The sequence below is a fragment of the Mirounga angustirostris genome, unplaced genomic scaffold, assembly GCF_029215605.1.
Source record: "Mirounga angustirostris isolate CCGP_5_RB_7025 unplaced genomic scaffold, mMirAng1.0.hap1 SCAF_2, whole genome shotgun sequence".
In the NCBI taxonomy this organism is placed as follows: Eukaryota; Metazoa; Chordata; class Mammalia; order Carnivora; family Phocidae; genus Mirounga; species Mirounga angustirostris.
Window position 1 is genome coordinate 186,447,043 of NW_026991710.1, and position 27,196 is coordinate 186,474,238.

General features: G+C 40.3%; 2 protein-coding genes across 15 annotated transcripts in view; one reads left to right on the plus strand and one right to left on the minus strand.

Annotated features, from left to right (window-relative positions):
- LOC123847850 (ufm1-specific protease 2) overlaps nucleotides 1-14,201 on the plus strand; it is a 54,364-nt gene extending 40,163 nt beyond the window's left edge. For 5 of the 9 annotated variants that reach the window (XM_064585688.1, XM_064585691.1, XM_045879651.3 and 2 more), the window contains 6 exons: nucleotides 3,135-3,277; nucleotides 3,357-3,462; nucleotides 4,571-4,794; nucleotides 6,446-6,620; nucleotides 9,144-9,256; nucleotides 14,063-14,201. In XM_064585688.1, the coding sequence (XP_064441758.1) occupies nucleotides 3,135-3,277; nucleotides 3,357-3,462; nucleotides 4,571-4,794; nucleotides 6,446-6,620; nucleotides 9,144-9,209 (714 nt within the window). In that variant the 3' untranslated portion in view covers nucleotides 9,210-9,256; nucleotides 14,063-14,201. Of the gene's footprint in view, nucleotides 1-3,134; nucleotides 3,278-3,356; nucleotides 3,463-4,570; nucleotides 4,795-6,445; nucleotides 6,621-9,143; nucleotides 10,729-14,062 lie in introns of those variants that run through there. The other 4 variants (XR_010409727.1, XR_010409728.1, XM_064585690.1 and 1 more) reach the window with 4 other exon arrangements.
- Nucleotides 12,321-27,196, minus strand: part of SNX25 (sorting nexin 25) — a 133,080-nt gene continuing 118,204 nt past the window's right edge. For all 6 annotated transcript variants that reach the window (XM_064585682.1, XM_064585683.1, XM_064585687.1 and 3 more), the window contains 6 exons: nucleotides 23,614-23,778; nucleotides 21,170-21,287; nucleotides 17,516-17,582; nucleotides 14,082-14,263; nucleotides 13,468-13,568; nucleotides 12,321-12,909 (listed from right to left, as the gene is read on the minus strand). In XM_064585682.1, coding sequence (XP_064441752.1) covers nucleotides 12,829-12,909; nucleotides 13,468-13,568; nucleotides 14,082-14,263; nucleotides 17,516-17,582; nucleotides 21,170-21,287; nucleotides 23,614-23,778 — 714 coding nt within the window. In that variant the 3' untranslated portion in view covers nucleotides 12,321-12,828. The remainder of the gene's footprint in view (nucleotides 12,910-13,467; nucleotides 13,569-14,081; nucleotides 14,264-17,515; nucleotides 17,583-21,169; nucleotides 21,288-23,613; nucleotides 23,779-27,196) is intronic.

Genomic DNA, 27,196 nt, shown 5'->3' on the forward strand with positions numbered 1-27,196 from the left:
ATGTCTCTATTTTTTTGCACTATGAGCACCTACTCTTACCATCCCCAAGGTACGTGCTTACTCCTGTGACTTATGCAGCTCTGGTTTAGTTGGATTCATTGTATTATTCACTCACTCTTTTGTTCCACAAACATTTAGGAGGCAGGAACAGTCTGAGATGCTGGGGAAGCAAAGGTAAGTATGAGAAGGAACGCATAGTCTGAGAACAACTATGAGTGCTGTTGTGAGTACTGGACTGAGACAGATACGCGTACTGGGCACAAATGGGGAGGGGGGCACGGGGGAGTTTTCACAGAACAGCTGACATGGGCTGACTCAGGAGACAAGAACAGCATATAAGGTCAGGAATGGCATTCCGACGGAGGTAACAACATGAGCAACGTTAGGAAACGTCCTTCGGTAGCCTGGACCCGACTTCCTCAGCCATCTCTGCACACTTCAGTATACTAACTGAACTAGTCTTTTGGGTTTGTTTTTTTTTAAGATTTATTTATTTGAAAGAGAGAAAGAGCACATAAGAGACATCATAAGCATAAGGGGCAGAGGGAGAGGGAGGAGCAGACTCCTCGCTGAGCAGGGACCCTGGGATCATGACCTTAACCTACTGAGCCACCCAGGCACCCCATGTAAATGGAGTTTCTTAATTTCTCTGCTGTTTTGTTGTTAGTGTATAGACATACTACTAATTTCTGAGTATTAATTTTATATCCTGCGACTTTACTGACTTCATTTATTACTTCCAGTAGTTTTCTGTGGAGTCTTTAGGATTTTCTACATATAGTATCATGTCATCTGTAAATAGGGAGTTTAACATATTTACAAAATGAGTATTTCTTTTTCTTGTCTGATTGCTGAGGCTGGGACTTCCAGTATTATGTTGAATAAAAGTGGTGACAGTGGACATCCTTGTCTTGTTCCCGATCTTAGGGGAAAAGTTCTGTTTTTCACCAGCGAGTAAGATGTTAGCTGTGGGTTTTTCATATACAGCCTTTATTGTGGTGAGGTATGCTTCCTCTAAACCTACTTTGTTGAGAGTTTTTATCATGAATGGATTTTGAATTTTATCAGATGCTTTTTCTACATCTATTGAGATGATCATATGACTTGTATCCCTTGTTTTGTTGATGTGGTGTATTACATTGATTTGTGAATATTGAACCATCCCTGGAATAAATCCCACTTGATTTGATGTATTGGTGGATTCCGTTTGCTAATATTTTGTTGAGGATTTTTGCATCTACGTTCATCAGGAATATTAGCCTGCAGTTTTCTTTTTTGGTGGTGTCTTTGTCTGGTTTTGGTATCAGGATAATGCTAGCTTCATAGATGTATATGGAACCTTTCCTTCCTCTTCTATTTTTTGGAATAGTTTGAGGAGAATAGGTGTTAACTCTTCTTTAAATGTTCGGTAGAATTTACCTGTAAAGCCGTCTGTTCCTGGACTTTTATGTTAGTGTTGATTACTGATTAAATTTCATTACTAGTAATCAATCTGTTCAGATTTTTTATTTCTTCTTGATTCAGTTTCAGAAGATTGTATGTTTCTAGGAATTAATCCATTTCTTCAAGGTTGTTCAATTTGTTGCCATATGTTTATCTTTTCAAAGAACTAGCTCTTGGTTTCATTGACATTTTTCTCAGTCCATCATTTATTTCTGCTCTGATCTTAATTATTCCCTTCCTTCTACATACCTTGGGCTTTGTTCTTTTTCTAGTTCCTTTAGGTGTAAGGTTAGATTGTTTATTTGAGCTTTTTCTTGTTTCTTGAGGTAGGCCTGCATTGTTATATATTTTCCTCTTAGAACTGCCTTTGCTGCATCCCAATATTTGGGAATGTTGTGTTTTCATTTTCATTTGTCTCCACATCTTTTGTTGATTTCTTCTTTGCTTTCTTGACCCATGGTTTTTCAGTATCATGTTGTTTAACCTCCATGTGTTCTCCCCCTTTTTTTTCTTGTGATTTATTTCTAGTTTCATTCTTTTGTAGCAGAAAAGATGCACTAATTATATAGTTGTTCTCCTGTATATGATGTGTCATTTTTCTCTGGCTGCTTTCAAGATTTCTTTGGCTTTCAGCAGTTTGACTATGATATATGCCTGAAAGCTACTTTGTTTATCCAGCCCGGGGTTCACTGAACTTCATGGATCCCTTCCATTTGCAGTTTTTAAGAGGAATCTCTCCTCCAACTTGTGTGTGGTCTGGTAAACTTCCAGTGTCTTTAAAAAGTTGGGGTTTTTTTGGGAACCTACTTTAAAAAGTTGGTTATTTTTTAATGTTTGCTCCAGATTTAGACATTGCTATCTGTGGAAGGATTTACACAATCACATCACTTGACTACCAGTAAGCTCCCTCTTACTATTAGGTTTGGGGAAAAAAGGCAGATACCCATGTCACACATTCACAAAAATAAATCCTTATAAATTGGGACTCAGTAGAAGGCAAACACCTTTATCTTCTATTATTGTGGTGTTCGGCCAGCAACAGAACTTGGGAGAGAGCAGTGAAGGATAAAAGCTAGAATGTAGTATATAGAAAATGTTTGATGGCCAAACGTTTTCTTCTTTGGAGTGATGTCTGAAAGTTTGTGTCTGATGGATTTTTTGGAGGGGGCAATGTCTTCCGTGTGCTCTTTGTGACTATGCAGATGTCCTATGAAGATTAGCATATTGGGTGTAAATTATCACTGAGCATACTTGGTGTGCTTGAAGAGAGAAAACAGTGTTTGCAGCTCACAAATGTACTCTAATTATAAATGTGGAAGAAGTTACAGCTATTCAAATATTTTGATAAGTTCTAAAAACTATGCCCATGCAGAATAAGGGCTATAAGACCAGAGGGAGGAGAGAAGAAAAGAAACCATATTGAAACATAATGCAACTCTGGAAGCTATAAAATGAGGGAAATGCCTTATATCTTGGAGCTCTGGGAATGCCTCCTCAGTAGATGTATCCCCCCCACCCCCTTCCTTTCCAGCTCTGCAGACTAAAGCACAACCATCCTGTCTGGGCACAAAGTCCTGACATCAAACGTCATGTCAGAGGGTGAACACTTTAAAATATTATTGGGAGAAAGAATTTAGTTCGGGTAAAACTAAAAACTAGGGTTTTTTGTTTGTTCTTTTCCTTTGTGGAAGGAAAAAGGAGTGGAATATATGAAGAAAGTTGTTGATTCTCCATGTCCCAAAGCAAGACACTTAAAATTTGCAGCTGCCTACAACCTTGGAAGAGCTTATTATGAAGGGAAAGGCGTCAAACGATCAGATGAGGAAGCTGAAAGGTAGTGTTACCTGAGAACAAGATTTTTTTTAAATCAAATGCTGACACAAAGAATAACTTGCCTTGCCTTTCTTTTTTAGACTGTGGCTTTTTGCTGCAGACAATGGAAATCCAAAAGCTAGTGTGAAGGCTCAAAGTATCCTAGGATTGTATTATTCAACAAAAGAGCCTAAAGACTTAGAAAAGGTAACACTGATCTGTTTTTAATGTTAGCACCACATGTAGATTAATATTTCACTATTTCTTTTTTGAATGGAGGGTGGTGAAGAATGAGTATTTAGTTTTAAAGATCTCTTATAATTCTTTAAAATGTAAAGGAAGTTCACATTTTAGGATCTCAGAGCTCATTTCATGCTTTATTCGTCTCCATCTCTACCAAAAGAGTCCACAGATGTGAGAGCATTTTGAATGCTATAAAAAGCCACACATACAAAATATTATTATACCATGAAAACTGAGAGTCCTGAAATATAGCCCAAATCCTTTTACATGTGAATAAATTAAAATTAATTTTTTCTGAGAAAGTAACGATGCCTAATAAGTAAAATACACAACACACACACACACACACAAACGTAGCAACAAATTAAATCCATTTAGGATTTTTACAGAAATATAATCTCTTTAATCATCAATGACTGAGGCATTTTCCAAGAAATCCTATAGGGAGAAGGAAATGTAGAGCCAAGTCCTACTTGTAGGAGGCATTAAACTTACAAGAAACACATAGCAACCAAGACCCTCTTCGGATAACTGAGCAGCCACTTGGAAATAATTTTTTTAACTAATTCAAGTTCATTGTAGTTGCCTATTGAGCAAATGTGCTTGTGACCACATGCAGTTTTTAACCTGGTGGCCTCTGATCTCGATTGGCGCCATCTCTGAGATCCCCCTGGAGCTGACTGTCCCTCAGCATCAGCAGCTCTCCTCTTCCGGGTATGCCTCATTGCTGGTGTGTCTCAAAGCCTAGCAGACGCTTTCCTCCTACTTCCCACCCTCCCGATCCTTCCTCTGGAAAAATGTAAAAATCTTGAATCCTGAGACAGCTGAACTGTCTAGACTGTGACCTAACCTACATTGTAGGTAGAAAACAGGTGGGCTCACCTTAGCACTCTCTTCTAGGTATGTGAAATCGGTGCTAACCTGAAATACACTCAAGGTGCTAGAACTATTTCCTAGAGATTAATTAATTAATAGTACTATCTTGTAATGAGAGATTTTTTTTTCTTTCCAGTATTCCCTTATAATTCTGCCTGGTGAATAATAAATAAGATGAAATTGTGTTTTTTCTTAGGCATTTTATTGGCACTCGGAAGCATGTGGCAATGGAAATCTGGAGTCCCAGGGTGCACTTGGACTAATGTATTTTTACGGACAAGGCATCCGCCAGGATACTGAAGCCGCCTTGCGGTGCTTACGGGAAGCAGCAGAACGTGGAAATGTCTATGCTCAAGGGAATCTCGTGGAGTATTACTATAAGATGAAATTTTTTACTAAGTGTGTTACATTTTCCAAAAGGTAAATAAGCCGGATGGAAGTATTTACAGCACCTCCTACTAGATGTTCTATGCCAGGTCTGTTCGATAGAACTTGCTGCAATACTGACAAGGATGGCGACTGAGCACTGGGAATGAGGCTCGTGCCACTGAGGCTCCAACTGTTATGCTTCATTGGATTTTCATTAATTTAAGTAGCCATTTGTAGCTAGTGGCTACCATATTGAATAGTGTAATTCTATGCCGTCAGTTCAGGATTTCTATTTGCTCTATATGCCAGCTGAGTGATCTTAATCAAGTTTAACTTTTTGGGGCATCGATTTCCTTTTTCATAAAGAACAACATGCTTCCACAGCATTATAAAAATAGTGTATCTAAAGTACTTAACAGGGGCGCCTGGGTGGCTCAGTCGTTAAGCGTCTGCCTTCGGCTCAGGTCATGATCCTGGAGTCTCGTGATCGAGCCCCACATTGGGCTCCCTGCTCTGCAGGGAGCCTGCTTCTCCCTCTCCCACTCCCCCTGCTTGTGTTCCCTGGCTCCCTATGTCTCTCTCTCTGCCAAATAAATAAATAAATTCTTTAAAAAAAAATAAAGTACTTAACATAGTTTAGCATATCAGAAATGCTTATTAAATGTTTTAATTTCTTCCTATACTCTTCAGCCACATGTTCTATAACTGCACAATTGCAAGATAGCTTGATAAAGATTGTAAAATGAGCATAATGGTTAAAAGACGTGAACATTAACATCTTATAAATTATATGGAGATTTCTCTTCTCTGAGCCCATGTACTTTCCTACATTTATTTGCTCATAACTTACAAAAGCAACATACCAGGAAAAACAAATGTGGATGTCCTCTTGAGAGGCTCTAAGGCCATGCTACTGTGTTTCCCTCCCAATAATGCATGATGGAGCCACCTCCTGGCCCCCCTCTTCTTCGCTAGCCCAGGGTGGGGCAGCCGTCTACAACGTAGGATGGAAGAGCCTGGTTCCACCCTCCGTCCCCCAATGTCATGGCCACTTAAAAGTGTGATTCCCCAAAGACCCAAATCTCCAAGTAGCCATCTGGTGAACACCAAGACTTTAAACAGTTCTTAAGATCTTTCAGACTTCCCATTATTATGCACATTCTTGTTCCCCATAATCTTACGGGTAGATCTCATTCTCACACAACTCTCCATACTTGTGTGGGGGTGATAAAGGAGGACTTCTTTGTATCGCCCATTTTTTAACAAAGATGGATGTGTTAGTTACTTAATATGTTTTCTGATCCTATGTGACTTAAGTGCAAATTTCAGGTCAATGTTTGAATAAATGATCCAAAGAAATAGAAAATGCTTTTTTCCCCATTGTTTAAATCTGCAAAGTGATATTAAGCTTAAAATATTAATATGACAAGAAAAAAAAGAAACCTTTTTGTTTTCTAGTGGTTATTAAGCCTGACAAGTACTACCACAGAGAAGCTGTGACGTAACCACTCTGGTAGTTCGCCTTCTCCTGGTTTTTAACTGTTATATTTACCCTTCACCATATAACAAACAACTTAGTCCTCAAACGGGGAGAAATAAGGAGATCACTTTGGGCACAAGGACAATCTGTGAGCATGTCATTTGTAAATATGTAAACCAAAACAATGTCCTTTTTAATTTCAACAATTAAACATCACAACAGGATTGCTGACTACGATGAGGTTCATGACATCCCCCTGATAGCCCAGGTCACGGACTGTCTCCCGGAATTCATCATCAGGGGCATGGCCATGGCATCTTTCTACCATGCCAGATGCCTTCAGCTTGGCTTGGGTATCACAAAGGATGAAGCAACAGCTAAACACTACTATTCTAAAGTAAGTAAGTCTGAAAATCTATATAAATGGACCCAAATAGAAATTTCTGAGCTTTTAGTTAAGACTTGAACATCTTTATAGATTTTAGTACTTTTTTTCCCCTACTTAACTATTGTGCAGATAACCTGTCTAGGAGAGGTTGTCAGACACATGGGTTGTTTGCAGACAATTCTGCCAGATTCTTTTTATTTTAAGATTTTATTTATTTATTTGACACAGAGAGAGAGAGCATAAGTAGGCAGAGCACAGAGGGAGAGGGAGAAGCAGGCTCTCCACTGAGCAGGGAGCCCAACGAGGGACTCAATCCCAGAACCCTGGGATCATGATGAGCCGAAGGCAGACGCTTAACCAAGTGAGCCACCCAGGTGCCCCTATTCTGCCAGATTCTTATTAGCATAATTAAACTCAGATGATAAAAGTCCCATTTTGATGCAAATTATTCCCTCTCACTCTGCCACTCTACAGCCTAAGGCCCAGCACCAAGACCTTAAAGCCAGAATGTCCATGTCTTCTTCCACCCAGAAGTGTTGAATCTATTCTCATTCTAGTACCTTAATGAAATATAGTTTTTCTAAAAATACTATGACATCTACCACACTTAGGAGGAATATTCACTCATGAGTTTGGTGAAATCAGCTGAAGTAAGACTTTTCATGTTTCAATTCATGTGCTTTAGATTCCAAATGAATTTCACTTCTAAAATCACGCAACTTAAAAAGTGGGGAAAGGGGGAATCATTATGAATAGTAACTGCAAGTTTTTTAAAAAATAAATACAATAAAAACTGTGCATGCCTTAGGTCCATGACACCATGAAGTCCAAACTACAATTATGTCTTCTTAAAATTTATAAAGCAATTCGTGGGTACACAAGCTGTTTAGCTGGAGCAGGGGAACAAGGGAAGGTACAGTTTTCTAAGTCCTTTGCCTGAATCTGACCATAGTACCGAAGTGGTTCCCAAACTTGTCTACATTAAAATCACCTGGGGAGGGGCGCCTGGGTGGCTCGGTGGGTTAAGCATCTGCCTTCGCCTCAGATCATGATCCTGGGTCCTGGGATCACCCCGGTTCCCTGCTCAGCAGGGAGTCTGCTCCTCCTTCTCCCTCTTCCCCCCACCCCCTGCTGGTGCTCTTTCTTGCTCTCTCTCTCGAAAAAAGTAAAATCTTTTAAAAATTAAAAAAAATAATAAAATAAAATAAAATCACCTGGGGATCTTTTAAAAATTCCAAAGCCCAGGTCTTATTTCAGAACAATCAAATCATGAGCTTTCCAGGGGACTCCAATGTGCGGGCAACTTTGGAAACCCTAAATTGTTTAAAATTAAAATTTCCAGAGCATTAAGCCCATATCAACACATAAATATAGGAACACAGTATACAAATACAACTGATGTTTGAGAGATTTACCACTACACCATTCTACCAGTAAGAAAAACAGCTGTCTAACTTTTTAAAAAATCTAAATGCTCTATATTATACCAATTTCCAATCCAAGTCAATTTCAGATTCTGTGCTATCCATCATGGCCTTTCTAAATAAATATAAGCAAAGAAAATTCTGGGTCAAAAATATTCTGAAATGTGGTATATATTCATCCCAAATAAAACAGCCAAACAAACAGACTGTAATCTTAAAACTATCTTCCACATTGTAGGAGATAATATCCTCATTACTCAATTTTGGCCATTGTATTTTACAGAGGATGCTTTTAAAAATGTAGAGAATTCAAAAGTAGCACGCCAGTGGAGGGTCTGGAATCCTGTCATATGAGGCGACTGCCAACTACTTTGCCTCTCAGGGTCTCCACGAAACCAGCTTCATATATTCTCCTAGGACCCCTTCATTGATTCTAAAGTACACAGAGGGAAATTTTAGCTTAGTATAAAGAAAAATCTTCTAATACAACTGCTCGGGAAATAAACAAAAACAACAGTTTTTCCTATAAGATGGCAACTTAGCAACCAAGCAAATATCTAGTGACCAACTGTCATGGGTCTTGAAGGGACAACTACTACCTGGAGTCAGGTGTGGATGAGATAACCTCCGATGTCTCCTCCAAGTTCTTGACGTTCTAGGCAGTTATATTCACTATTACTTCTTGCTATTTACTTTATCATAATAAAATGTTATTTTAAAATAAAATTGTCATAGTTGCTGCTATTCATATAATAAGATAATAGCAAGTTTGAGACCAAATGCCAATGTTTTCCATGTTATTTATTTTAATAATTCATAACCCAGAACGCTATCATCAGTGTGTAAATTCCCTTTATCCTTTGGCACTGATAAAGTTTTCTCTTTCATGTGACAGTAACATGGTTATTTTCAGTGTGATCTTTTTTGCATAGGCTAATTTGAACTTCCTTTATCAAGAGATCAAAATAGAAATGTGTCATAACTAAGACATTCCCTTGAAATTCATTGTAGTTCTTAAAAACAAACCAAAGCCTTTTTTTAAAGTTTTAGTAAGACCTAACAATTCAAAATGTATCTAAATAACGGACTCTTTATCTTTGACTTTCAGGCTTGTCGTCTGAATGCTGCATTGGCAGATGAACTTCACTGTTTACTTATTCGTCAAAGAATTTAGACCATAATGCATTTCAACAAAGATCATCAACCCTACCACCTCAGAATGTGTGTATTTTTATAGGAGCTATGTTTTGTTATCTTCTGAATCCCAAGTTACATTATCCTGGGTATTTTACCGACGACATGTTACCTTCGTTCTTAAATCTCTAATTTTGCAACTTGAAACCTAGCTATAGGATCAGATTGCAAAAAGAGCCCTTAAAGATCTAGCTCTTAGCTTACAAACCGGCCTAGATCACCTCAAATACGGAAAACCATTCCACAAAGCAAATACCTTTTTCTTTTCTTTAAATAGAGTGTCTAAAAGACTTAGTGCAGTCTTCGCTGTAATTCCTTCAGAAATAGAAATGCTACAAACATAAAAAACACCACTTGCAAGTTTAATTCCTTAAATTTCTTTCACCCTTAGTTTTGTGAATTTTGGATAGATTATTAATTTTTTCTTTCATTTTGTGGTTCCTTTATTTTATTTATTTATTTTTTTTTTTAAAGATTTTATTTATTTATTTGAGACAGAGAGAATGAGAGACAGAGAGCATGAGAGGGAGGAGGGTCAGAGGGAGAAGCAGACTCCCTGCCGAGCAGGGAGCCCGATGCGGGACTCGATCCCGGGACTCCAGGATCGTGACCTGAGCCGAAGGCAGTCGCTTAACCAACTGAGCCACCCAGGCGCCCTTGTGGTTCCTTTATTTGTTGTGTTCACTTGTTCACAAAAGTAATAAATAAAAAAATTTAAATAAACTTTCAAATAATGTTTTTAAATAAATTCATGTAGCATTTATACTTCTGAAGAAATTAAAACTAAGACTGCACTAAGTCTTTTGGGACATCTTGTATTCTTAAGAGAAGTTCTTATAGGTAATTAATTGGTTAACTTATTATAAACTTCAAAAAAAGTAGGTTTAAGAATTTGCTTAGAATCTTGCCTCTCCACATCTCCCCTTAGAAATCTTAATGAGTAAAATCACAACTATATTCCTGATAAGATAATCAGCTAAGCAAGATGTTTCTTTGTGATTAGATTCATTTTCTAGATTTAAAAAACCTTAGATGCATTTCAAAGCAAGATAAAATGTGAAAAAAACTCAATTAAATCATCTATCAAGAACCATAACTGAATGTGCTAAAAATTTAATTAGCGAGCGGCTCCTTATATTAATGAGACCTATGAAGATAAAAGTTGATAATATAAATCATAGGATCCAGATGGACAAGATAATATAGCAGTGTACTTCTGTCAAACAGATACACTGGAAACAATGTCTTAAAGATACCTTCATAACACCTTCTCTGTGGACATAACTAAGCTGATGTGGCTTTATTTTATAAATCACAATCATCCTTTCCAGAAGAGGATCTAAACAAGATCTCATCTTAGTATAATTAATACGCATGTACCAGTCACTAAAGAAGTTTTTGTATGGCAGAGAATTACTTGTTCTTGTTTTGTGCTCTGGTTTTTCTATATTACTTGAACTTCATTTTGTCTCTATTATAAAGGAAAGCAGTTTCCATAGGCTTAGATCTGTGTGATACCCTCAAAGGACCACATACTTCTCCCTTAAATCTCTTAAGACATATAAACTTAAACCATCCCTGAAAACTAATCCTTTTCTTTTAAAACCTCTCCTCAAGACTATTCTCCCCCACTTAATGGTTCGATATATCAAGTCCATGACTAAGATTTCATAATACCTAGCTTAAATCTCCTTCTACAATATAAACCCGCTTGCTTCACTCTTGTTCTCTTAATACCATCCATATATAATATTCCTTCAACCATTTGACGATCTAAATTGCCAGCCAGTATTCTTCTCTCCACATTGAATCCAGTCCCGTAAGCTTTTAGGAATCCTAAAATAGGAACATAATAAGGCGGTGCTTGTTGGCTTTAACTGCACACTAAATAGATGTCTTTCTTCATCCCAAAGTCAAGCCCACGGTTGTAACTGCCATTAAAACATAGGTCTGAGAAATCCCAGATGTAGGAATTTGACAGGTGTCATATGTGCTGATACACTACGCTTAACTGTCTTCAGTGAATCCAACATAAAATTTAAAATTCCAGTTTACTGTAGTTACCATAAAGCTGGTACTTGTGGCTGTTATCTCATGAAAAAGTTAAAATTTATCTTAAAGAAAGACTGAGGGCTCAAAATAGTTATTTTTCTCATGTGCAATATAAACTTTTAACAGCTGTGGTTTAATTGCGCGTAAGGTGGACATTACCAGTAACTGTGTTAGGATGAGTTCCCAGGGTTCGGTGATCTCACATTGCTTCTCTTATCTGAATGTGTCTTTTCGACATCCCTTTGAAGGATGATTCTTATTCATATAAACAGCCAACTTTGTTGTTGTTTTATTTTCCTGACGTGTCAAATATCATCCTGGTTTGAAAAAAGGATCAAAGAGCTGTGACTAAAAGAAGCCCAAAGATAAAATTTGGTTTACTAATTTTCAGTCGTTTACCTTTCAGAACTTACATTCCACATCAAGGACTTGGCAGGTAGATCTAGCAATGCCATAATCAATACCACTTTAGTACAGATACAGTATTGTTCTTTCATGGCTTTCAGACTGAATTTTTGCCTATTAGTTTTGCTTTCAATGTTCCTGGGGGGGCGGGGCAGTTACAGAAGGGAAAGTGTTTTATTAGCACTGCATAATAGATGGTGAAAACTGATTGACTTGTTCATGGCCCCACTATTAATAACAAAACGACACCTGTAGCCTGGATCTCACCCAACACCCCGAGGAGTCCACAAGACTTGATGATAAATCAAGTCCCTCGTGTCCCTGAAGTAACTTCCCACCTGTGTTTCCCTATCTCATTGCTGCCCATCCTTCAAAGTTCAGCTCCTTTCCCACTCTCCCAACACATCATTTCAAGCACGAATTTGGCTCTTCTCATTCACACTAAAAATCGTATTTTTCACATATTCATTCTGTGTCTGGGGAAAGGCAGCCAGCTTTGTACTTCCTTGCAGAAGTATTTATGTACATAGTGCTTTTTACCAAAAAAAAAAATGGTATTTGATAAATATTTGAACTGCCCAAAGTGTTCCAACCTTGTTTTTGAGATGTAAGCACCTCAGTGATTCATTTTTTATATTTTATTGCTTCAAATGCTTCAAACTATGGGAAATCTTTGGTAAAAATAAAGACAATAAAATGTTCACGATAACTTTCCACAAAGCATTGCACAACAATGTTCTTCAATACACATGAAATAATACAGGAATGTTCAGAGTCCTCAGTGAGGAAAGTAACTGTACAATAGTCATAGTTCTTCATTTTAAAACAAAACTGTTTTCATAAATATTTAAAATAGTTCCTAGGTTCTTATCACATATTAACATTTGTATTTCAATCAGTATGTTGAACTTTATTTATATTATTAAAATAAAAACAATAAGAACAGAAGTGTGTTTTTCTGTTGCCTATGACAGCATTAAGTACCCCCCTCCAACCAATTCTGCTCACGTCACACAAAACTAGAGGGAGGTAACTAACATAGAAATCAATATGGTTCTCAATCAAGCCCTCTGTGGAAAAGAGGGAAGTATTTCATGTCTATTGTTACACAGACATTTCTCTGGTGGTTTATTTGTGCAGTCTCAAACTTGACCAGCTTTTAGTTGATCTAAATGACTTCTCAGCTCAGGACACAACTCAATTAGCAGCAGTTCCATCAGCACCTGAACCAAGGAAGAAGAAAAAAAGTAGGAAAATGTGTGTGTGTTTTTTTTTTTCCTCTAAGGATTTACTCAAAATATTTATGTCTAAGAGAAAAGTCTCATTTTAGGTCTGAGTTGATTCTCCAAGAACAAGCTATTCTCGAATGAATGGAACTAATATTATATAAACTCCATTTAATATCAGATTGATTCATTTCATGGTCTCTTTGCCATTATTACATCATCAATAGTTAATATTGCTAATTATAATCAGACAGATGGCCGGGAAACAGTCTGCTTTCCTGAAATAAGAAAATTAAGCAGTCATGCAAAAATGTCACATGCATCTCTCACATGAGAGAATGAGAAAGTTGCACACGCTGGAAGCACTCTTTCTCTTTTTCTTTTACCAAACTGAAAAACTGACAGACAAAGATGAAGCAGAGTAAATAAATGGGTTCAGAATTACAAGTAACAAGAATGATTAACTATGCAAAGGTTTAAATCAACCCCCATATGTGAACAGAAACGTAAAACTGAATTAATAGCTGATCCTCTGGTTGGCTTTAAATTACTCACATATAAAAGATGCTTATTGGCTCTTGTTTCTTGCAGTGCATTGAATATTTTTATTATACCATGACGGGCGTTTTGCTGTCCAACAAGGCTCTGAAGCATATCTGGAAGATTAAGTTTACATTGTATGCTGTTACTGATAAAGTGCACAATCCATGCATATCCAGTGAAGGAGACAGTACATGATATGTACGCAACAGATAAAGGGCACTGGGGCATGAGGAACATGAACGATTAGTTCTTTCAAACATTTAAAGAGAAAATAAGTTTATTTAGAATTTTTCAACAGAAGGCATTTATACAAACTACAATTTTAATACATTGCTACCCAATTAAAAATTAACCTCTCTAAACAGTATACTTCAGCAGGATTTTTAAAGTACAAAATTTATTATCTGCCCTAAAACATTTTTCTAGTTAAAGCATTTTATAACCACTACTGTTCTTAAGATTCTCAGTAATAATTTCTTAGCAAAGGACATGTTTTAAAAGAAAAAAAGTGTGATCATTTTTCTTGTTGTAAATAAAGTCTCCTGAGAGTTATAAGTGAAAAACGCCTTAACAGGGTTAACATTTGCTCTTTATCTCTACTTTTCAGGATTGGAAGCCAGCCTCACCTGGAATGTTTTCAAGCAGCTTCTGCTGTGCCCTCTGTTTTGCTGCCTGACTTTGTTCTTGGCTTCGGACTGTGGTCGCTGGCGCCAATCTCCCATTTGGCCAAAAAGCATCCCGGAAAACATTGATGTAGTAAACCAACATTTGCTCACTGAAAATCCAGTTCACTGTGTCCCGGATTTGTCTTTTAAGAGAAAAATATTTCTTGGATGAGGGTTTTAGAAGTTGTATACTCTGTTCTCAAAAGGCATTTATCAATGGGTAGGTGAAGATACAGCCTGATCTAAATGTTTGATGAATAAACTAGGAATTGGATTTTTAAACTCTGGGTCCGAAAGGTAGTTTTCATTTTGGCAGTATTGGATGACCATTCATTGCGTGAGCTCACATTTCCGTTGGTACCAACCTCTCCAAATGTCTGCCTGCCATGTAGTACCCTGCAGTATGCAAGGACAAGAACCTAGAGCAGACCGACTGGTTTGAAGCTTGCAGCTACTCTAACTGGGCACGGTACTTAGTACACTAACTTCTCCATGAAGTGGTACAAACTGAAAACATAAATGCATTTTAAGACTGTTAAAAGTGGTCTGGGAAGCTTCCCTGAGCTCCTCAAGTCTTGGGGGAAGAACCTGGCTCTTTCACTAGCTGTCTCTTGGTGTTGCTATGGCAGATCATGCTGGGCAGAGTGCTCTGACCCAGAGTAAGCTTTTCACACGCTCACTAGGCAAGGGGAAAAAAGATACTATCTTTCTCTTCTTTTTTAAAGATTTTATTTATTTATTTATTTATTTGAGAGTGAGCAAGAGAGAGCACAAGCGGGGCGGGGAGGGGTGCGGTGCAGAGGCAGAGGGAGAAGCACACTCCCCACTGAGCAGGAAACCCCATGCGGGGCTGGATCCCAGGACCCTAAGATCATGAAGGCAAAGGCTTAACCGACTGAGCCACCCACGTGCCCCAAGATACTACCTTTCACCTTAAAGTGAAGGCCTTTGAAAAGATACATTGCTATCCAGAGTATTCCACGTTTCTCTGGGAATGAAAGTTGGGCAGACATTTGACTTGCACAGTTACAAATAAATGGCTTTTATCTGGTTATTCAGCTCTTCACATAACCCTATCTCATTAGTCATTAGTAAAATGCTAACCCATTCTAGGATTTCTGCTGTCAAGAGACAACACAGCTCAAAAAGCCCAACAGCAGTGGTGAGGTTGGCGGGGGGGAGGGTAAGGGGGAAAGAATCATCTTGACAGTGCTAGAAAGATTTGAAATTTCAAGCTCAATTCATGAATAATAAATCAAAAAGCCCTTCAAAAATCTGACTTCCCAACCATTTAAAGAGACAATGTAAGGTTTTCAGAAATAGTATCTGAAATAGAGATTTCAAGCCCTAGTACTTTGCACAGGAATCAGTTACTATTGATTCCACCGTGAATCAAAACTATGTTAATTCTGTTTGTACCTGCATGTCTCCTAAGATACTTCCCTATACTGCTTAGAACTGGGCAATTCAGTGGGTGGCTCAGTTAAGTGTCTGCCTTTGGCTCAGGTCACGATCCAGGGGTCCTGGGATCCAGCCCCACATCGGGCTCCCTGCTCAGCGGGGAGCCTGCTTCTCTCCCTCTCGCTCTGCCCCTGCTTGTGTTCCCTCTCTGGCTGTCTCTCTCTGTGTCAAATAAATAAAATCTTAAAAAAAATGTGGACACCTGGTTTTTTTCTGTACTCTTGCTTTGAGTTACTCACTGGCACTACATCAAGAAATTAAGTAAGAAATTAAGTATTCAATTTGCAATTTAAAATTACGTAAGTGACTCTTACAAAAGGCCATCACCTAAGTATTTTCTACCAATTTAAGTCTGATTCTCAATTAGCCAAAACCATAGGAAGCTTTTGAATCAATTCTGGCATGTGAAATTATAGTTGGTACAAGGCAAGAGGCACATATTGTACTGCTGCTTAATTTTATGATGTGTCCTCTCTGCTAAAGGCAAAAATAGCAAAGGGCCAGGTGCTCCATCATTTCTCTACCTCATAAAAAGCCCATTGAAATGAACAGCCTGAAAACCCTCTACGTGATGCCTCTCCTCCAAGTCCCATGAAAGTAACTGCCAAATGGATTCACTGCTCACAAACCACAGCTGCTCATTTTATAAGTAAGAGCCCCTATCGTAGATAGGAGCAAGGAAAGTATGCATGATTTGCTGAAACCGAAAAGGAAAATAAATTAGCAAGTCTGGAGTACTGAGAAATATAGGGCCATTGTGGAATTTTCTTTATCTAAGGCCTGTCTACATGTAACACTTAAGAGGTTTGTGTTAGACTGAAATGGTAAGTCATACAGGCCATATTTCTGATTAAAACACAAGCCTAGGATACTAAGTCAACTAAATAAGCCCCTAATAAGATCTTAGAAATTGAAGTAAACTTTTGCTTATGACCACAAGGACAGTATATTCTATTTGTGAACGAGTAAGAAAATAACCTGTTCTTCACTATGTTTCCCTTAAAAATTTATGATCTATATGATAAACATACGTACAAGGTTATTATGATGGTTTTAACAACTAATCTTTCACTTGGGAAAATCTGATAATTTCATCTTGAAAAATATTTTGCTGTACAAAAAAGTGATTTCTTCCCCCTTTTCTTTTAGCATAAATGACTCATGTTTTTATTGTGCAGGAAGTCATAATGCTTATCTCTCGAAGAGTACTGGATAGTTAAACTCTTATGTATATGGATAATGGACTATAGCTTCAAATATATATATGGCTTACAATACTGTTATATGAAACACACATATATCTCAATGGATGGATATTAAGATGTTAGCTAATTAGAGCAATTACCATTTTAATGTTACCCCAACTTGGAAAAAAAACCTATGGTTTGCATTTCCCTCCAAATAAATACCTGTCACGTGATGTTCATCCTACTTTCATTCTGGGTTAGAGTCTAAGCCTAAAACTGATGCCCATCATACAACATAAAAACTGTGCCCAAGATACTCAAACTGGTCATCGTGATCAAGAGAACTTTACAGAACTTTTTGGGTTTTCCTTTTGTTTTTTTAATTTTATGTTTTTAAGTAATCTCTACACACTCAACATGGGGCTCAAACTCACAACCACAAGAGTCTCATGCTCCACCAAATGAGGCAGCCCAGTGCCCCTACAGAACAGCATTTTCTGACCCTTTCAGCCAGAATGCTGAAGCTAGCTCAAGCTTTGATCATCTAGTTCACAATGCATTCTATGGGAGAAATTATTTCAGAAACCTGTCTCCCTATCCAATCGTAGAATCATCACAGAAACAACATGAGAAAATACAAAACCTTCAGCTAGGGAGATCACCGGCTACTATACCACGAGTATAGTAATTTGACTACTAAGGCAAAGAGTAAGGCAAAAATTCAAAAACTAATGTCACGCAGCTCACTTGTTGATGGTTCTTCCAAAAGTGACCTGAACGAGAGCAATTAATGTTCTTCTCACCCATTTAAACACTGAAATAGAAATCAGAGGAAAAGAATTAGCACAGTATATCACAATTATGACATTTTCACAGCTGCAAAAAGCATTAATCTTACCATTTGACTCAATCCAAGTCCTGACACCAAGTCATGACTATGATATCTGCAGAATCTGGGTCTAGGTTCGCAAACTTCTGCCCCCAAAATTTCTCCTAAGCTTTCATTTTCTACATAGCAACTGAGGAGATAAAACCTAAGAGTTTTTATAGCTTTTCAATGCCTCAACAACAGCTGAGCTAGCAAGTGGAAATAATACTTTATTTCACATATCCCCGGGTGACTTACATGTCTGTTTTCTGTTAGCAGACAATGCAATGCCTATTTTAGATTTCTGTCTGGCTTGTGGAACCCAATTTTCTCACACACTGCTCTGAATGAGAAACATCTGTGGTCCAATATTGACAAATATTTTGAAATATTAAAATGAATGTGTGGGTCTAAGTTCCCATTTGGATAGTAGGTTGCAGATCACTGCATATTTTTATATATTTTATGCTTTTGGGAGAAAGGTGAACTGCGAAGAGCCAGGACCCTGAGTGAGAGGTGGGTTCAGTGCTCTCTTGGGCCACCTTGCAGAGCAGCCTGGCACAAACCACCTTCTCTGAGCCTCAGTCTCCTCATCTGTTCAAAGACAAGAGTACCATGTGCTTTTCTGCTTTATGGATCTTGTCGATATTTTATGTGAGTGTTGTGAAAGGTTCTACAGATCTGTTATTATTAACATGGAGAGGTATCTTCTTTACAGGTCCAGAATGTGAACATACACCAAAAGAAGGCAAAGAAATGCTATGAGGATATTTCAGGTCTGCAAATTGGAATCTAAACCAAATTTTCCACCTATATAAATTCACATCCATTCATTGAAATGTTTAGCTACTCACACATAAGCAAATGAGAAATTCAGGCTTGGCTGAGTTCAGGGCTCCTGTCCAGTAGGAAAACCTAAAAGGACTAAATTCACAAACCCTTCTGTACAAAGGAAACCACCCAAACAAAATCAACAATTAACACCGACTTGGCACCAGACTTGAAAACATTCTAAAGTCATTTCTACCTTTTTAGATGGACCTAAGTGTCCAGTTAAAGTAGTGTGGTTAATCTTTCAAGTAAGAGTCAAGTCTTAGAATCAGAACCATGCTTCAAAAGTGCCTTTAATTTTTTATGGAATTCAGAGCATGCTGGTAGCATGCAGACGTGTTCATTTTAGGCGGGCATTTAGGCTGGGAGGAGCATGCCTGCCAGTGTTGATAACTTCACTCTGGCTTTCTAGGGAGGAGTGAGGCAGCTCACATGCAGAGGGTCTGACGACATAGACAGCTATCAGAAGAATGCCTGACAGACAAGTGAAAGTTAATTTTTTAAAGGCTGTCTTACTGATGCCCTTCTGTACACTGAACTAGAGCAGGAACCAAAAAATGTCTTTGGGGCAAATTCTCTCTCATCACTGATATATGCCTTTACTACTTTCTTCCTAGCCTCTCCCGGTCCCCAGTCCCCAAACCACACAGGAAACAGCCCTAGTATTTATTCCAAAGACTCATTTGTTCAGAGACAGAAGCAGCTGCAGCAACACTAGGATTTTTGCTGATGGCAACTCTATCACATCTCATTATAAATGATGTTCTATTTATTCCCCTCTGAAATGTCACTGGCAAAACCAAATATGCTTCTGAGCAGGCACATGGTGGAGGAAATCCACGCTGCAAAGACAAGACTTTGTCTTTCAATCTCTGTATCACGAAGAGGACACTGCCAAAAGGCTAAAATGCTGCTTCCTCATTCTTATCAACTCTATGGGAAACAGGGAGGATTCATGATTTAATGGGCCAGATTTCACTGAGGAAGAGTCAGACTTTGGGCGAAGAACTAGTTGTTTCTGCCTACATTGAACCAAGGCAAACATCAGTCTATATCTTAGTCTAAAATATGGAACAGGGACAGCTTTTTCATCTGAAAGCCTCTCTAGCATTTGGATGATATTCTCTCATGGTTATTTCTTAATTTAACTATCCCTCAGTTCTAAAGTTCAGCTGAGTTCCAACTTTTCGTTTCTGAAATCATGCTAAAGTGAACACCCTTGTGTATAAATCTCTGCCTGTAGTTTAGAATTGGGTCTACTGCTTAACGTGAATTACATTTTTGGAACCCCTGTGTTGTAAATTCACTGAAGGAAGAATCTACATCTGATATACTTTTGTTTCTCCTACAGAGTGATATCTAAAACAAAGGCTCCCAAAGTGTTTGCTGATTGTTTTAGCTGTGGCTTACTGATGACCAAAATAATTAATTCTGGCACCTAAAACGAGTCCTAGCCCACCTTCCTCACCCCAAGGGAAGAGATGCTAATCTGAGCAGACAGAGCACCGGACAGTCAGTCACAGGGCAACATTTACAGTGGTTGGTGGCATGACTGTGCTTCTGCCAACCCTGACGCCCTCATGCGCCTCCTCTTCTAGGTGGTGAGGTGTGCCTTGAGGCACCTGTCCTAGCTCTAGCTAGTCCTGAGGCTCTGCCAGGTGTGTGTGGGCAGAGGGTCCTATTTAGTACTCAAGACTTGGCCAAGCATTACCGTTTGACCTTTCACCCAAGGACCACTTTGGGAGAGAAGCACCCGTGTGGGTCTTAACAAGAGTATTTTAATCCTGTTTGTGCTCTTGTTTCATCTAAGTACATCTTCCTCAAGTACTACTAGGGTAGTATTCCTCAACCTTGGTGCTAACTCTTTTGGACAGGACAGCTCTCTGTTGTAAGAGGCTGACCTGCGCATTGTAGGAAGTTCAGCAGCATCCCTGGCCTCTACGCACAAGATGCCAGTCGCACCATCCCCCAAGTTGTAACAACCAAAAATGTTTCCCGATGTCACCAAATGTCCCCTGAGGGACAAAATTCCCTGCCCTTCCAGTGATAACCGCTCGTCTATGGGAACAAAGGTGTAGCTGAAAGGCAAGGTCGAGGCATGCGTGTGTCCGACCACAGTGCACCCTAACAGCACCAAAACCTCAGCCTGAACAACATGGCTATGCGAAATTATTTTGTGTATACCTTTTGCTGATAAAGCAATGAGGCTATGCTAGATCACATAAAAGAAATTCAAAGCATTCTATCTGTATTCAGAGGAACATGGTATAGGGTAACCCAGGACCCAGAGATGATTATCTGTCTTAAGGTCGTGGCCTCAGATTCTACCATGGTGTCTGGTTGGTTTTTTTTTTTTTTTTAAAGATTTTATTTATTTATTTGACAGAGAAAGACACAGCGAGAGAGGGAACACAAGCAGGGGGAGTGGGGGAGGGAGAAGCAGGCTCCCCGCCGAGCAGGGAGCCCGATGCGGGACTCGATCCCGGGACTCCAGGATCATGACCTGAGCCGAAGGCAGTCGCTTAACCAACTGAGCCACCCAGGCGCCCGTCTGGTTGGCTTTTAAAAGTATTTGCTGTTGAGTGAATGGACATAAATACACATCTGACTCAGGAATAAAGGGATATTATGAGTGTATGTGTGTGTGTGTGTGTGTAAACACTTAACAGCAATTACCATTAAATAATAACAAAGAAGCTTACTTCCTCGAAGTTCAAAGATCTCCCCAATCAACATGAAACACGGTTCAGCCAAGGCGTCTTTCCTCCCATCCACATCATCACCATAATCTGACAGGTCACTGTCCTCTTCTGTCTCCTCCTGGGGGTACAGAAAGGTCAAAGGAAGCAGATCACTTATCCAAGGAAGTTGGTAGATTTATCCTTTTCTTTCAAGTGTAAATTCCAAACTATGTGCTCACATTTCAACCTTAAATACTCTTTCAACTTTCCTGCATGCAGAGATCAATGCATTCTCAACAGAGGGCAAAATGTGTGTCTAACCTCAGGGAAAAGCTTGATGTTAAAGCCTTATTCAAGGTTTAAAATAATTGTGAAAAACCTCTATCACTGTATTAATAAGGAGTAAATTAGTAGGTAACAGAATAGTTTTCTAGCCATTTTGAATTTTAAAGGTAAGGCTTTTTAACTTTTTTTTTTTAAGATTTATTTGAGAGAGAAAGCCAGTGCGAGCACATAAGTGCGTGGGGGGCGGGGCAGACAGAGAGAGGGCTTGGGAGAGAGAGAATCCCCAAGATGACTCCCCGCTGAGCTTGGAGCCCAACACAGGGCTCGATCTCACAAGCCTGAGATCACAACCTGAGCTGAAATCAAGAGTCCGAGGCTTAGCCTACTGAGCCGCCCAGGTGCCCCAAGTAAGGTTTTTTTTAACTTAAATGATTTTAAATGCACTGTTTTTTGGGACCCCTGGGTGGCTCAGTCGGTTAAGCGTCTGCCTTCGGCTCAGGTCATGATCCTGGAGTTGTGGGATCGAGCCCCGCGTCGGGCTCCCTGCTCGGCAGGGAGTCTGCTTCTCCCTCTGCCCCTCATCCTGCTCGTGCTCTCTCACTCTCTCTCTCTCAAATAAATAGAAACAAATAAATAAAATAAATAAAATAAAATGCTCTGTTTTTTAAAAACATGTACATTTCAAAATAACATCATTATGTTAAAGCTCTGACTCAAGCTTTGGTTCTGTACTTCAGCCCCTCTCACTTCCTCATCAGCGTATCAGCAAGTTTCAGGTCAAAACTCATTCTGTGCCAGGCGCCAGGCTAGTGCAAACAGGTGTGACGTGGATCCAGACTCTCAGCGGCCCACAGCGATCTGGGGAGGCTGACAAACAGGCGCGTGGCTGTTTCCGCAAGCGGGTGAAGCGCTGCCAGAGGCCCAAACAGAGGCAGCAGCAGGCCGGCCGAGCAGGCTCCTTCTACGGGCCAGACAGGCAACAGCTAAGGCCGACGCCCAAGCATAGGGTAACGACAGCACTGCGGGGGACTGGAGGAGCAGAGGAAAGGGCTGAGAAGTCACAGAGGCAGGAGTTCCCAAAACCTCACAGCAACGTCAGATGCTGCAAAAGAGGTGACAGAGCTGAACACGGACAGGAAGCCACTGGGTCTGGCCACCAGCACTCACCTTCAGAGAACGATCTCACAGAGTGACTGAGCCATCATGGAAACTCCCAGAGGTTCAGGGATAAATGAGAGCTCATGGAGGCAAGCTAACTGAACATGGCCAGACATTACAAATACGGGCCTGCAGGGCAGAGCGGGGAGAGACCCTTGTGGGGGAAGCAGGCTTACACAGAGCCCCGAGCACTGGCATGGATGTGCTCTGTGCTGTGCACAGATTTCTCCCAGCTCAGGATGCCCCTTTTCATCATCAGCTCCTTCTGTCCAAACTCCTTCAACCGATCCTACTGAAGAGCCAGGGGCCTTTAACAATGAATGCCAAGGAGGCAGTGAACATCTCCATAAGGAGACGCCCATTTTCAGAGAGAGTCTTGTGCAATTTGCTGAAGAGCCAAAGAAGGGGCTTCTCACTCTGCAGGAAGGCCTGAGGTCCAGAATATGAAATCACAATGTCTGCAATCTCTATTTGCTTCTTTACCCATAAATGTAGCTCCTAGATTCGTCTTGCTTCAGAATATCCCATGACCTTCTACTCCCTGAGAATTAATGCTGAGCTCCTCAGCCTGGCATGACCTCGTCCCCCACTTCCCCTCTTTGCCTAACCTTCCATTAGCCCACTCCTGAAGCTCTCCTCTCCAGTCCAATGACCTACTGACTGTCCCTCCCATCCCAACCTTCAAAGTGAGCTCCAGCTCCCCCTAATGATGACTCCCCATCTCGGGGCACTGCCTGTCCACCACTTTTACCAGGGCTCCCATATAACTTTCCACCCACATTTCACTTACCAACCTTGTTATCACTCTGTTCTGTATCTTAACTCTTGCAAGTGGCTTGTGGAGGGGAGCACAAGCAGGTGTCCCAAAAATATGACAGTGATAGTAGCTGAAAATAGATGTATTCGCTTCCCCCCCCCAACTAGTAGCATGCTTTCAACAAATACCTGGAACTTCAAGAAACCTTCAAAAAGACATTCCCCTATATCTGTTGCAAAAATGGCATGACCTTTCAACAGCTCACCTCTTGATGGGAGAAGAAGTCTCGAGGAAGTCTCTCCAAAAATGAGGATAATGAAAAAGTGGATTTTTTCCCCGGCACATCAATAACCTTGAGGTAGTCAGGAGAAGGGCTCAAAAAGGCATAAAGTGCTTCACTCTGACACAGTCTTTCATCTGACAGCAGATTCTGGGGAGGGAAGAGGGTGCATTACTGTTATGGAGGAATAAGTCTGTGCTGCCGGAAACCACCACAAATAGGGGCAAGCAAGGCGCAAAGGACTGTGTTGGGGATTTACTTTCATAATTCTGAACCCCAAACCATTCTCCTCTCCCCCTGAAACAGAACACACTAGATGAATTCCAATGATTTTAATCGCAAGCAACCCCCTGCAGGTTAACTGGAGCACCCTAGTCGTCCTGCTTGTGGAAGAAGCTGTGTGGACAGCTGCTCAGCGCAACAGAATCCCCGGCTTTGCACATGGCCTACAGACCCAGGGACCACGGCCTTGGAATGTCAACTTCACCTCCATCCAGCGGTGCTGGAACTTACACATTTGCACACTGCACAAGGAGACCACTCAACCACCCTTTTATGGCTGTGTTCAGACTCTGCACATCAGCTGAAAAAAGGCACTTTGAGCTGTCACACGGCACTGTCCACACCAGGCAGGAGTTTTCTCCCCATGCTCCCACCTTCCAAGCTTGCTTACATAATTACAGCACTATTTTTATGAGCCCTTGAACTGGAAATGTCCTCAAGTTCTTTAGGTACTTATCTGGCCTCCGGAGATAGGAAAGAAGAACATAAATTAAGTTTATGTCCAGGCAAGTGCTACGGTAGGACAGTAAGATTAACAACATGACCACAAGAATGTCTAAATGTCTAGCATTAAAAGATACAGGGTTTAATAGGATTTCACTCATATGTGGAACTTAAGAAACAAAACAAACGAGCAAAGGGAGAAAAAGGAGAGAGAGGCAAACCAAAGAACTGACTCTTAAGTCTAGAGAACTGATGGTGACCAGAGGGGAGGGGGTTGGGGGGGTGGGTGAGAGAGGTGATGGGGATTGAGGAGGGCACCTGTCGTGATGAGCACCGGGTGTTGTATGGAAGCGTTGGATCACTACACTGTCCACCAGAAACTAATATAACACTGTATGTTACCTACTGGAATTTAAATAAAGCCTTGAAACAAACAAACAAAAAAAGATACAGGCTTTAGGAATAACGAGACCAGTGGGAAACAGTGCCCCATTGGTGATGTAATCCCCTGGGGGAGAGGGACACTGGGAGTACATCGTGCTTCTCATGTCAGAGCCTGGGGTGGCAGAAGAGGTTAAGATCTAGTCTCAGAGGACTTGGCCCATGACAGTCACATTACATCTGTTCAGGCGAAGGCAGAAACCCAATGAACTCTATGACCGGACGGGAGCACAAGGTCCCGTGAGAACACCCAGGACTGGCACCCTGGGGACAGGGGCTCCGAGGGGACGACCAACGTTCCGGGGGTTGTTAGCTTCCTCTGTCCCGCAGAAGACTGGACTGAACATGGGCAAGTCCTGCCTCAGGTGGAGGGAAGGAGATGAAGGGGGTGGGCAGCTGATGTCACTACTGCCTTCCCCAGCCCTGGAGCCCAACAGATAGGCCTTCGTTCCTTCTGCAGAGAATCAAATGTTCAGGCATACGTGCAGATGGATTAGAAGGCAGGAGATATCCTCCCAACTTGATTTCCTTTAGCTAATCTATACTCCAGCATTATTTTATAAAATAGTAGGAAATGATAACTAATGATAAGTCTCAAACTTATTACAATCAACATAAATAAAGTGATCATTAAGGGTGATAAGACTCTGGCCTAAATTATATTCTATTATGAAGGAAAATAATCAAATTAAGTACATACAATAAGTTAGAAATTCTCTCAGCTGTCTGTGGGGCAAGATATAATTGGGGTTTTTATCATTTTTAAGCTCTCTGGGGATGGCATCCCATTCCCAGCTCCTCCCCTCCAAACACTTACAGCATGTTATTCTATTCTGGTAAAGATCTCAGATGACTATTCAGTGGGTGATGGAGAAAGGGGTAAGGCATTCCAAGAAGAGTACACAGCACATGCATACCCAGAAGCAGGACAGAGCGCCACCGGAGGGGAATAGCTGGGGTAGGTGGTGTTAAGTATGGGAGCAGGAATGGGGAATGTGGTAAGCACGAATGAAGAAAGACATAAGCAACAGTATGGCTAGGAATGAGTAGCTAGATTATTAAATATCTGTACAATCAGTATGCTTCACTAGGGAACTATTTGTTATAAATAAACATTCAAGTAAACATACACTCAGTGGAATCCCTTTTTCTGGAAGGTCCTGTGGACCCAATAAAAGACTAAGCATTCTGCACCTTCTTCCTGTTTGTGGTTGGTGGGACAATACTTTCAAACAACAGTCTGCTGTATAACCTACCTAACTACATTCAATGGTTATGGCTTTATCAAACAGTCCTTGAGGAAATGAAAAACAATCCAAACCATTACTTCCTGACTTGAAATCCTCTTGACTAAAAAGACAAAAGGTCACTAGACACACGGTTTCATCTGGCTAAGCTGCAGATTATTCTCGCTCTCGGCTATGTCCACATGACCTACTGGCAGAGTCTCGGAGTGCGGTTTCTCTTCGCACAACAGCAGAATTCACTAACCCACTTCCACAACCAACAATCCGATAAAGGCACATGTGCACCCTCTCTGCACCCCCAAAAGCCCAGGCCCAGAGTGTGGTATCTGAGGCAACAGGAAAGGCCAAATAAATGGAGACCTCCCCCCGCCGCCCCAGTAGCAGAGGACTGGAAGGAAACGAGAGTCGGCTGCAGGGTTCCAAACCTCCACACCTGAAGTTTAAAAATCCTGGATTTTGAGCAATACACATCTGTTTCACAAATGAGATCTTTAGTTCATCCGGATGATTTAAGCAGGTACTGTGTTGGAGTGGGTTTAATCATTTCCTTGACATTTTGAATCAGCAACAAAATGGTAGTATTTCAGTTTCAAATTCTCTTGTAAGAGCATTTAAACACTGACGATTCTCTAATGCAGTTCTGCCATAATTAAATTCAGAGTTTTTCAAGGTGTAAATTGTTTTATTTCCTAAGGGAAATTTACATCATATTACACTATATTATATATTACATACACACACATATTTATGTATTATTATATTATAAAATAGAAGTTTCCCTCAGGAAATAAAATAATTTGCATCTTAGAAAAACTTTAGGATACATATACACATACAAACATATATATATGAGGGGGGAGATAGGAATAGGTGGAAAAAAGAGACTAACACTTTCAAAGCAACTCTGACTTAAATCTATTTTTACAATGACCCATACTTCCTTTTTTTTTTTTTTTTTTAAGATTTTATTCATTTATTTGACAGAGAGAGACACAGCGAGAGAGGAACACAAGCAGGGGGAGTGGGAGAGGGAGAAGCAGGCTTCCCGCCGAGCAGGGAGCCCGATGCGGGGCTCGATCCCAGGACCCTGGGACCATGACCTGAGCCGAAGGCTGAACCACCCAGACGCCCCAACAATGACCCATACTTCTGAG